The following is a 12,716-nucleotide window of genomic DNA, read 5'->3' on the forward strand; positions in this document are numbered from 1 at the left end:
AAAAAAAAAATCACCCCAAAACTTATAGGCTTGAAATAACATTATTTGCTCACAATTCTCTGTATTGACAATTTGAGTGAGGCTCAGCTGGGACGGCTTGTCTCCAGGTGTTGTTGATGGAGTTTATTCACGTGTTTGTAATCTGTAACCACCTGGCTGAAGAGGCCATACTCACATGTCCAAGGCCTTGACTGTGTTGATTGACATGATTGGGTAGTTTGGGCCTTCTCTGTCCCTGAGCAGAGAGTGGATGTCACAAGGCAGTTGTAGAACATCATTTTACCACATTTTATTGGTGAAAGCAAGCCATAATGCTAACCCAGATGTAAATGGTAGGGAAATTAAAATATGACTTCAACTCTCTCTTTTTAAAAATGGCCTAAGAAATTCTTAAATACAGAGAACAAACTGAGGGTTGATGGAGAGGTGGAGGAGAGGGGAGAGTGGGTAATGGGCATTGAGGAGGGCCCTTATTGGGATGAGCAGTGGGTATTGTATGGAGGCCAATTTGACAATAAATTATATTAAATAAATAAATATGGCCTTACTTTTTTATTTTTTGATCTATTTTTCTATAATCTTCCTCAAAGTTTCGATTTATAATTTGTAAATGAAATTGTGAATATGTTCAATTGCGCTTTCTCTGTAAACCATAGTTATTTTTAGCTTTTTATTTACTAATTTTATACTTAACAGAAAATTGTAAAAATAGTACAGGTAGTTTCCAGATGTCCCTCACTCAGCTTCCCCAGGGTTAAAATCTCGGATACCCACAGTACAATTGTCAGAAAAGGAAATGAGGTTTGCTTTAGTCCTATTAACTAAACACAGCACCATATTCGAATGTCAACACTATGTTCTTTTACTGTTCTAGAATCTATCTAGGTTTCCACTTGCACTTATTTGTTACCCCTCCTTAGTCTTCTGCAATCTTAAATTACAGCAGTTCCTCAGTCTTACCTTTTCTTTAATGAATTTGACATTTTAGAAGAATATCAATCCATTATTTTGTCAAGGGTCCCTTATATGAGTTTGCTAGTGTCTAATGTTTTCTCATGAATGAATATAATCACACATATTTTGGGCAAAAGTATTACAGGTATGAAGTTGTGTCCCCCTCAGTGCATCGTACTATAGGTTTTGCACTATAATGCAAATGGTGTTATTTCCTGGTATCATTGACCTTGATCATTTGGATTAGATGGTCTCTGCCTGATTTCTCACTGTAAAGTTACCATCTTTCCTTTTAAGGTTAATAATCACTTAGAAGAAACTTTGAAACTATGAAAAGCATAGTTCTCCTCAAACTTTCATGCACTAAATCAAGCACTGATCAATGGATTTTGTCTGCAACAATAATGACTGTAGTGTTTGTCTAATGGTTTTTGATTTTCCTCTTTCCTTCTATATTATTGAAATCTACTATAAGAAAGACCTTTCCTTTCTCCTCTTTTATTTATATCTGTATGAACTCAATATTTATTTTATTCTATGGGTTAAAATCCAATACTATCATTATATATGTTGCTGCTCACATACATAGGCCATAATTTTTTTTAATTGAGGAAATACTCTTACATAAGCACAGAGGCACTTAATAAGCTTAAAGACAATTCTGCTAAGTGGAAAATATTAAAATTCTAATTATACATCTCTCTATATTGAAATAGATAAATAGTTGAGCTGAAATATTTTCACAAGTATTGGCTTTTAGCCTCCATTTGGATTCTTTTCTTTATTTTTGCAAAATAAGCTTACCAAATAAGTTGTTTCTATTCATGATTTTTGAATATTTTTCCAAATATAGATCTTATAAAATCTGGTACAGTATATAACTTTATCCTATTTAATAGGAACACCATAAAAACTTCTTTCCGTAAGTCAAGTTTTCTAAGATAGAATTATAGAATTTTAAAATGAAATCTTTTACACACTAGAAACTCTCATTTTTAAAGCTAATCCATGTTTTAGTAGGAATAAATTTCAGTGCCTTCCCATTTGCAATTTTGTGCCCAATAATTATAATTTTAAAGATTAAAAAGCTAATGTTACTTCCTCCCTTTCTTTGTTGAATATTCTAACTAAAGACTTTTAACTAATTTTGAACAGAAGTCTATTTCTAAACATTGATTAGTGACACTAGAAGCAAATAAAGTGTTACTGTCATGCATAAGATTGTTTTTTAAAGTAACATCAACTTTATCCTCCAAATATTGTATGTAGCTCACTCTAAGTTTGTATATATAAATGATGTGTGAATTTTGACCAGTTACTATTTCAATTTACAGAATATCACATCTTTTGTACATAATCACCACAATCAATCTTAAGTAAATTCCTGCTCCATAGATTTCTTACATTGGTAAAAACATTATTTTCCTGATTTGCTGTGCTCCCCCAAATATGCATTCATATTATCATTTGCATTCTCTAGTTCACTTTTTAAAATAACAGGAGCATTTACAATAAGGTCAGAAAATTCACCTTTGCTACAATAAACTTCCAAAAGCTTTTCTTCAGTTCTGTGAATTGGTTAAACATTTTAAAATCATTATTGGAATTAATTGATTTTTTAAAATTTAACTCATCTCACACTGTAACAAAAGTGTAACAATTTAACTGTTTGTAAACTCTGCTTCTATTTGTGCCAATTCATTAATAGCCATCGCTTTACATTTGTCACAGGCCCAAGGAAACTCAGAATTAAAAATGAGAGAAATTAACTTAGGAGAACTGTCACTTAACCTAATGAAGTCCTGCTGCATATAATGCTATGGAAACTCACTTTCTGCAGCTGCAAGTATTAAACCACATGCACTTGAGCTTTAAAGTATAGGTAAGATTTTAACAAGTGGGAAGGAGGTTAAGAAGTTTCCAAGTGAAGTAGGGACATGAACAGAAGCATGGTCAGCAAATGCAAATGTCAAGATTTTAAAATAACAGGCACAACCAGGGGGAGGGGGAGAGTTGGGGAGAGAGAGGGACACAAAACTTGAGAGACTATTGAATACTGAGAACGAACTGAGGGTTGAAGGGGGAGGAGGGGGGGAAGGGGTGGTGGTGATGGAGGAGGGCACTTGTGGCGAAGAGCACTGGGTGTTGTATGGAAACCAGTTTGACAATAAACTACTTTAAAAAAAAGAAAAAAAAAGAAAATGGGAAGAGCAAAAATAAATAAATAAATAAATAAATAAATAAATAAAATAAAATAACAGGCACAAGGGCGCCTAGGTGGCTCAGTTGGTTAAGCGTCCTACTTCAACTCAGGTCCTAATCTCAATGTTTGTGAGTTTGAGCCCTGCGTCTGTGCTGATGACTCAGAGCCTGGAGCTTGCTTCAGATTCTGTCTGCCTTTATCTCTGCCAGCCGCCACCCCCCCCCTCCCCCCCGCCCCAGTGCTCTGTCTCTTTCTCAAAAATAATTAAACATTAAAAAATTTTTTCATATAAAATATGGGCACAATCTTCTTAAAACAATAACTAACTTTTGATATAGATGTTGCCATTTCTTCAGATTTCTGTCTTCTGATTGTCCTATGGTCAGCAATAGCATTTAGGACCCCATGGTGGATGGTAAGTATCCTGTGTGTTATGGGTTCATCACTGACTTTCTTGAGAAACAGAAGATCAATACTTAATGTTTATTAAATATGCATAGATTAAATGCTTGCTTCTGGAAGGGTTTATTGCAAAATAAAATAAGCATAACCTGATGATAAAAAGTTATGGATTCATATCATAAGATAAATTACCAAACTATTGTAGCAACAGTATCTGGATACCTCTGTCGCAGGGCTGCTAAGCCTCTACTTCCCACACATATCTTACTTACATCTCATCTCTAATTCCTTACATGTTTCACTACAACCCATTGACTATTATCCTGGTGGCTTTATGCCTCTCACAGGTCATGGCATGGGCCACCCATCGTGGGCCACCCATCGTGGACCATGACATACTAGGTGCTATACCTAGTGGACAGCAGGATCTGTAGCATCAGGTACACCTCCTGCCACCACCAGAACATGTTACCATCTGCTCATATCCATCTGCCGTCTTTTTATCCGCCAGTGTTGTGCATGCTATACCTCATAAGGTTGGGAAAGGAGACATGGCCTGTCTTTCAGATTTTAGAATGTGTTATGGTGAGAACTATGTCAAGTGCACCGCCTCTTATATTCTATTAGGAGAGACTGGTTAGAAATTGAAGTGAAATGCAGATGTCTTACCAAATCTCTTTTAGTGCAGCTATTAATAATGGTCCTCCTTAAAAAGGAGAAAATCCTTTGGTTAAACTGGACTGAATGCTAGAACAGAAAGCTTAACCCAGAATGTTCTAGGTAAATAAGGATACTTCTCTTTTTAAACCTGAAATTGTCTTTGACTCCAGCACGTGCAACCAACCCCTAAATCTCATTTATGTTTTATCTGACATTTCTCTTCAATCGGAAGAGAGTCTCACTGTATCCACTTTAGCCTAGAAGTGGTAAAATTGTGACCACACACCTGAATTATTTATAACAACCTATTTACAGGCCCCGGACTCATTCTGTCCTCCTATCCATTCTCTTCATACCTACCATAGTTTTCTTTCTCCAGAAACTTGTATGTCTCATCACAGCCTTGCTGAAAAAATCTTTTATGCCTCCTCAGTAACTGCAGTGTAAATCCCAAATTTGATTCCAACTACAGTCTGTCCCTGTTCTACACTGACAGATTCATTTCTTTCTCCTTCCTTCCATGAATCCTTCACTCCTGCTTGGCTTGATCTCTCACCATGTCCTAAAAATGCTTGGCATTTGGCATTTGCTGTCCGTGCTTTTGTTCCTGCTGCTGCTTCTCCTTAGTTTTCTGGACCTGGACCTCACTTGTTGAAATCTGACCTGTAACTGTGAGTCCAAGTAACATCTTCGAGAATCCTTTTGTGATTCCCCACCTAGAAATACTCTTTTTATCTCCTGGAGTTCTGCAATAGTGTAGAAATAGTCTGATGGTGTATTATACAAACACCTTCAACTTAAGGAGCTTTTCAGTGGAAAACTCTTGAAGGACAGAGATGACCTTTTTCATCTTTTGATACCTAGCAATGCCACACAGTACCTTTGAACATGCTGCTACTTAATAACTATTCACTGAGTGAATTAATAAATGAATGGCCAATGAATCCACACTAAAATAATAATGAATAGAGTCCTTTCTTTATAAAACATATTTACAACTTAAGGGAGACTGTTAGGCAGCTTCGGGGGCCATAACAAAATACAATAGACTGGGGGGAGGAAGGGCTGAAACAAAGGACATGTAGTTCTCACAGTCCTGGAGGCTGAGAAGTCTAAGATCAAGGGGCCAGCAGATTTTGTTCCGAGTAGAGACCTCCTTCCTGGCTTGCAGATAGCTGCCTTGGTGTGTCCTCACATGGTGAAGGAGGAGAGAGGGGGCTCTGATGTCTCTTTCTTTCCTTATAAGGACACTAATCCCATAGTGGGGGGACTCCTGATTCATCTAAGTCTAAATTACCTCCCAAAGGCCTCACTCCAAATACCATTACATTGAGGGTTAAGGATTCAGCATATACATTTTGGGGAACACAAACATTCAGTTCATAATAGGGACATTCAATCACAAGGAATGTAAGGAATGTAAACATATCAGTGGGAGAATCTTTTTTGAGGAAGCTGACCTTTTGGTCTGCAGTGTAAAACACTACAAAGGTTGATTCACCTTTGCATAATATCGGCCTGGGTTATGAAACTTTGAGCCTTCCGTAAATACTAAGCAAGATCAATTTCATTGTTTTATAACCCTTATTTACATTAGCAAAGACATTATGAATAAAGATATAAAGTGTGAGTGTGTGTTTGTGTCTCTGTGTACGTCTCACAGAAAGGATCCACATCAAACTGCTAACAGTGGCTACTTAGAAGGAAGATAGTGGCATTGGAGGGGCGTATTATTCTTGTACTCCTGGGATCTTTCAATAATTCTGTAGTGAACATACATTGCATGTTATGTTTAAAATACAAAAATAATTGTTAAAGAAATCTTAGCCTCCATAGCAGTATGAGTATGATCTCTCAGATGTGCGTGCTGCCTTCAAAGTTCAGAACACGGTGTTCCCTTTGCAACTCCCAACAAATGAAAGGAATACAAATTTGGCTCAATGATTTTTCAATGACAAATCTTACCAGAGTAAGAAAATAATCTATGACTGAAAGTAAAACTCTATCTGGAAAGCAAATAATATAGAGTAAAAAGGAAAAGCATGGGAAAGTAGAAGCTGCGTGTTTTATACATTATAAAAATCCCTTAACGCAAAAAAATTGTACAATCCCAAAGTCAATGGATTCATAGGCATAAAATCTGAAAAACATGGGGACTAAAATCATTAAAGCTATTAAAGTATTTAAATATTTAATTCTTTAAGGATCAAGTAAGTGTTAGCCATAAAACAAAATGAGAGAACATCTGGAAGGCAAAGAGGTTGAAAGATTGAAAATTAAAAAGCAAATGGTGTGCTTAGTGGTACTGTGGGACTTCAGCAAATGGATATAAACCCATTTGAAGATAAATACAGAGTTTGTGTAATTACAATGAGCCCGAAGATAGGTTTAGCATTTATACGTCTCCTGGGAAGCTTAGTGAGTCAGAAGCATAAAACCAAAGTAAAGGGAGGTCATTAAAATATTATTTCCTGTTGTATGTAGAACTCAAGAAGAGAATAAACATACCGATTACTTGCATGGCAGGTTCCACGTCTGTTGTGGCCTCTTCCAACAATGACAGCAGCTCGGCTGATATCTGCTGCACGGACTCAATGTTGCTAAACAAGCTATCCACATCCAGCCGATCAATCTGAAGAAACAAAAACACTGAGCACCAGCTGATGGAGAGGGACGCACTGTATTTAGGACGTTTTCTCCTGCTAAGAAGTAAGCATTTTATATATCAGCCCATGCTGCTTCCATCAACCGTTTCTGTAAACATTCTTATTTGGGATTTCTAGAGTAAATGTGCAGTTCTTCATGCAAAAAAAAAAGGGGAGTAGGGGATGGTGCATCTGTTACCTCTGTCTTTTTCTTTATTTTGACCAAGTTTTAATGAGTTGAATGTACACGTACATATTCCTATAAGAACCAGAGTAGGAAGAAGATGTAAGCCACCTAACCAGTATTTTTATTAACTGCCATCAATGAGGGCATGTACCAGTGTGTATGAATTTAGAACACTTTAATGCTTATAGAGCAGAAGTCAGACCTTACTCTAGGCAAGTAACTATTTTCAAAGCTGTTCTAAAACCACAGATGTTCTAAAAGCGATGACAAGTAGATGTGCTGAATTGCTTCCTGCTTTTTTTCTTAAAAGAAATGTGAATGGAAATTTCACCAAACATGTTCTACTAATTAAAGATTCATCATATTTTGTTACTTCATGCACACTCTCAAAAACCAGTTTAATTATTCCTAGATCTGAGAGCTGGTGCTTATAATATTTTATTTATTTATTCATCTCTCCTTCATTAAATATTTCCTGAGGATCATCTATGTATAAAGAATTGTAATGGAAACCAAATCCTGTCATAGGCATTGGATGATTAGTAGAGGGATGACCAACCATCCTAAGCTATCTAAGTAGAATTTGGTGAGATCTGTGTCCTGATATTGCTGGATCTTACCCTAAGTCTTTCTCTTGAGTTTAAGTCTGATCTCCTTTCATAATCAAATAGCATCCAATTGGCTCATGAACAGATTGATACGGGCTTCACTTGTCTACCACAGGGAATAGGAGTAGGAGTAGGAGTACGTGAGGTCATAGGTGGGCAATCCAGTCATCAATCATCAAGTAAGTCATGGAGGAGCTTCAAAGGTAGAAAGCAGAGTTGCTGGTTCAAAACCAGGTCAGCAAATTGGGGATGAAAGAGACAGGGATTTCAACTAAGGATCAAAAAAGGGAGCCAAGAAACTTACGGACATTGGGGACAAGGGGTATAGAGTAAGTGGCAAATGTGGAGGAATTCTGGAGATGGAAGTCAACACTGCAGCTGTTTTCTCAGGCTCTCAGCACTGATTTCTCTAGATGTGCTTGCTAGATCTATGGCGAAGCGGGGGAGGAGGGAGACAGGCTACTCATCTCTTTATCTCCTTCTTCTTTGACATTGACTCATCTGTTATTCCCCATGCCAGAGACAGACACTATTTTGATCTAGATATTCTGTTATTAAACACAGAAGCATTGCTTCACATTCCACCTTGTTTAACATTTGGTGACGACGTCAGTTATTTCTCACGCAACCTCGTCTAGCTGACCACATTCCTCCCAACCATCATGGGAAATTCCTCACCTTCCTGTCATCAGTCTTGTCTTCAAGAAAACTCCCAGCCTCATGTGTATACAAATTCCATGTGAGTCTATGTAGTGGGTTTATTTCAATATTTTAATTATTAACTTTATATTTAAATTTTCAAATTTAAGTTTTTTATGTATTTAAAAAAAATCTGTATTTCCATCATTACATTGCAATCATTATTAGCTCTTGAAGTATCTAAGTATCTCATAAAATGTTCCTTTAAGTACTCCTTTTAATAAGATAGGACACATATGGCTCTTCTGCCTGAAATCTTTGGACACTTAGGATTTTCAATTTCTATTTTACAAAATGTGTTTAATATTAAGCAAAATATCTAAAAGGTAGGCAACATCTACATAATGCTTTTTGTAAATAAGTATTTTACATGGCTAAAAATGTCACATATTTCTGGGTATCACTGATTTAACATATTCTTTATTCTAAGGAATTGCTTTATGCATTGGGTATTAATTAAATAGAAATGGGGTAACTTCTCATAGTGCAAAACATGTTTTCTAAAAGTTGTATATGAATAAAACTTTTGTAAATTGAGTCACTTTATTTTTAAAAAGATTATTCAACTGTTTATTTATTTTTGAGAGGGAGAGAGCATGAGCAGGGGAGGGGCAGAGAGAGAGAGGGGGACTGAGGATCCAAAGTGGGCTCTGCACTGACAGCAGCAAGCCTCATGCAGGGCTCAAACTCACAAACTGTGAGAACATGATCTGAGCCGAAGTCAGAGGCTCAACTGACTGAGCCACCCAGGTGTCCCTAGATTGGTTCCCTTAAGATGTACCACTGAACATTTCTTAAAATCATATTTTGAAATGAATCCTTCTAAAACAAAATTTCATTCCCAATTTACTTGCTTTATATGATGAAAGATGAGATGTAATTGATACAGTGCACCCTATTATTATTTCGTTTGTTGTGAAAACTTTCTTCTGAAAAGCTTAAATGTTTCGTATTTACTATTTCATAGATCATTGCAACTTCTCTGTAAGATATGAATTAGTTTGAGAAAAGCTCATGTGGAGTGAAGAGAGGTACCATGCTCAAAATTATGAAGTTCAGGACAGAGTTGGAACTGGAAATTCATCTTTTAATCCTATACTTTAGTCCATTACCAGTAGATGCTGACAGAATATCTTGCCACCTCTGGATTTTTTTTTTTTTAATTTGGTCCTGAGTTTTTCACTAGGTTGTCACTTCTGCAATTTATTTCTCAAGGTCAGAATTCTATCTGTCTAATTTAGATTTTAAATTCATTTTTGCAAGGATTTAATTCTATATTCTATCTATAATCTTAGCCCAATGTAGCAAATACTAAGTAACAAAAATATAGAATTTAATTTCATTTCTTTTTGAAGGACAGAAAGGATTAAAACATCAATTGGCCTGGTTTCAATCATCTGTATCACCATGGGCCCATGGGGATTCTGTGAATCATAAATTAAATTCACATCCAGTCATTGCTTTGCCAAGGAACAAACAAATGTCTGATCCAAATAGGCTTTTAAAAGTGGTAGATGACTTTATAATTATTGATATAAATTCAAGGAAGTATTTATATACATTTATTAATCATTTACTAGAAACAGGCAATGCTCTAAAAGCTTGAGTTATATTTTAAATGGATTAAAAATTTGTTTTTCAGGAAAAAAGATTTCGTCTAAAGTATACATTATCGTAAGCAAAGTCAATACATAATAATTCGAATGCACAAAACAGAAATTAAAGGTTAGTGTTCCTGGATTAATTCTTTGCTTTACAAACATATTCATCACAGGATATACTTCACGTGGCAAGCTCTCATTACACTTAAATAACCCTGACCTTACAGTTCCGTGTATGCAAAACCCCCCAGGTATAAATATCTAAGGAAAGGAAAACACACCCAGAACATTTCATCAATCCAGTGACTACAGTCACTGGTGTGGAGTTACTTTGTACCACACAAGCCCTTTAAACGCACTGTGTTTGAAGCATTTCTTGTGTTGCCCTGCATTGACAGCCTAGTCTGAGCTCTTCCTTTTGCTCACAGATGCTTCCCCCTCCTATTACCATACAACATTCTACCTGTCTGAAATGAAGATGGCAATGACAGTGTTTGTCCAGTAGCTGTGCCCATCCCTCTCTCTTTTCTGTAGCTTTCTGGGGGGAGGCCGCAGCTCCCCAAATCTGTCTGATCTGGTGGAATTGTCGGTCATGGCGCCCTGCCCCCTTCCCCACTCCCCACAAGGGACCACATGTGACCTAGCTGGCCACAATGATTGGCTCAGGCTGGGCAGATTTCCACGTAGGGCCAATGAGGATCTTCCCAAATCTTTAGTGAATAGAAGGGCCTGGATGTAAGCGCTAAGTATGTAAGTTTCTATTTTCAGCAGTCATCTTTGTGGGGAGTTTGATTGCCATAACGTCCGTAGAGAGGGGAGAGCTATCTACCTTGCCTAAGGCAAGATATCCTTATAAATCCTAATAAATTGCCTTTTTATTTAAGCTGTTTGAATTTTGTTACTTGTAACTAAGAGGGAACGAATACACTTTTATTTATTTCTAGCCAAAAATCTCACTTCTCACAAAGACAACTTTCCTGTTCCCCTGGTTATAATTACCCTTTCCCTCTCCTTGCTCCCATGACTCTTGCTTTGTATTACTCATTGCTTATGCTGAAACCCACTATATATATCAGGGATATTTATTAATTTATCGGTCTGTATGTCAAAACTGTGAGTTCCTCCAGGACATTTGTCTTTGTGAATTATTTGAATACCCCCACTGTATCTAATATACTACTGGGCCTATCCCTAGTTACTCAATAAATGTTTGATAAGTTAAATTGAATTTAATCACAACAATTCAAATGATCTATTTACTCTGTGGGAGTCATCAATAAATGTTCCTTGCAATCAATCTATTGGGCTCTGAATAACAAGTACAGTATATAAAGATCAAAAGTAGTTTGAAGAAAAAACAAAATTATCTAATTTGGTTGTTAAATGGATATTTTATACTTTCGACTTAATTTTATCTACAAAGATAAACTTTGTGCTCAGTTACCTGAAAATTTGCTGACGGAGGCCAAGTTTTCTTAGTTTACATTTGGGAAACACCTGTTTCTGTTTTTTGTTTTCTGTTTAATGAGCCTTGGGACACTCAGCCTTAACCCACAAGGAAGAAGAACTAAACATGCTTATGTATCACACAGACCTTCAACCACAGACACCTTTAAAAGTGAACATTGAAAAGAAGTCTAGGAACAAACTCTTAAAAAAACTATTATCATAAAAATAGTTCATGTTTATTGTAGAAAATTAAAGATGGGCAGATAAATAAAAGAAAGAAAATATGATCACCCATAATTCTAACACACAGCAATAACCCCTGATATTCTGAAGTATGTCCTGCTAAATTTGCTCTAAGTGTATGCATCTGTACAAAAGATTCATATATTTCAAATGTTTTAAAATTTGTTTTTCTTAACTTAGCATAACATGAACATTTTTTCATGTCATTAATTTTCCAAAAATGGTTGCACCATTTTTAACATCAATATTATGTAGTAACACTTTAGTTTATGTACCCAGTCACTAAATCTCTGAAATCTAAATAGAATGTCATTTTCACTCTTATAAGCAGCTCTCCTGCCTAAAACCTGGTTTACACATGATTATTTCCATGTGATAAATTTCATAATTTTAGTACAGTAGTTTCTGATATTCTGATATTGTAATATCAGTTCTGATATTTCTTTCTTCTTTTCTTTCTTTCTTTCTTTTTCTTAGAGAGAGAGAGAGAGAGAGTGTGTGTGTGTGTGAGCAGGGGTGAAAACAATGGAAGAGAGAGAGGGAGAGAAATCCCAAGCAGTGTCCATGCTTAGTGCAGAACCCAACATAGAGCTCGATCTCATGACCCTGGGATCATGCCCTGAGCCAAAATCAAGAGTCAGGCGCTCAACCAACTGAGCCACTCAGGGGTCCCATAAAGTTATTAATATTTCTTAAGGCTTTTTAATAAGCCTGGCAAATTATAGAAGCAATTATGAACATTGGTTTTCTTCTAATAACCAATGGATTAAAGGACCTAAATTGGATATTATTGTCCTGACCTCAATTCAGAAATATGTTTTAGGCTTCTAATTTGATGATCAAAATCACACAACTTTAAAGTTACATACACACACACCAATTATAGAAGAAGGAACACAATAAAGTATTGATTTTGAGGGTACAGTGATTGCCATCAATCAATCAAATGCTTCTCCGGAAATGGTTTCTGGAGAAGACTTCAGTGTTTCTATTTAGTGTGGCTTGGCAGTAAATCTAAGTTCAACATAGGGCCCTAAACTGACCCTTAATGAGAATTCACACTGG

At 36.2% G+C, this 12,716-nt stretch overlaps 1 protein-coding gene and 1 long non-coding RNA gene across 3 annotated transcripts in view; one reads left to right on the top strand and one right to left on the bottom strand.

The window, feature by feature from the left end:
• The window catches only part of ARHGEF38 (Rho guanine nucleotide exchange factor 38), a 121,662-nt gene that overhangs the window by 55,882 nt on the left and 53,064 nt on the right, over positions 1–12,716 (bottom strand). The window contains exon 3 of the mRNA XM_029942458.1: positions 6,728–6,851. Coding sequence (XP_029798318.1) covers positions 6,728–6,851 — 124 coding nt within the window. The remainder of the gene's footprint in view (positions 1–6,727; positions 6,852–12,716) is intronic.
• LOC115294539 overlaps positions 1–12,716 on the top strand; it is a 46,162-nt gene that overhangs the window by 11,879 nt on the left and 21,567 nt on the right. The window contains exons 1-2 of one of the 2 annotated variants that reach the window (XR_003909943.1): positions 2,793–2,836; positions 6,746–6,928. This is a non-coding gene — a long non-coding RNA (uncharacterized LOC115294539). Of the gene's footprint in view, positions 1–2,792; positions 2,837–6,745; positions 6,929–12,716 lie in introns of those variants that run through there. The other variant, XR_003909942.1, reaches the window with a different exon arrangement.

This window comes from Suricata suricatta, chromosome 1, assembly GCF_006229205.1.
Source record: "Suricata suricatta isolate VVHF042 chromosome 1, meerkat_22Aug2017_6uvM2_HiC, whole genome shotgun sequence".
Lineage (NCBI taxonomy): Eukaryota > Metazoa > Chordata > Mammalia > Carnivora > Herpestidae > Suricata > Suricata suricatta.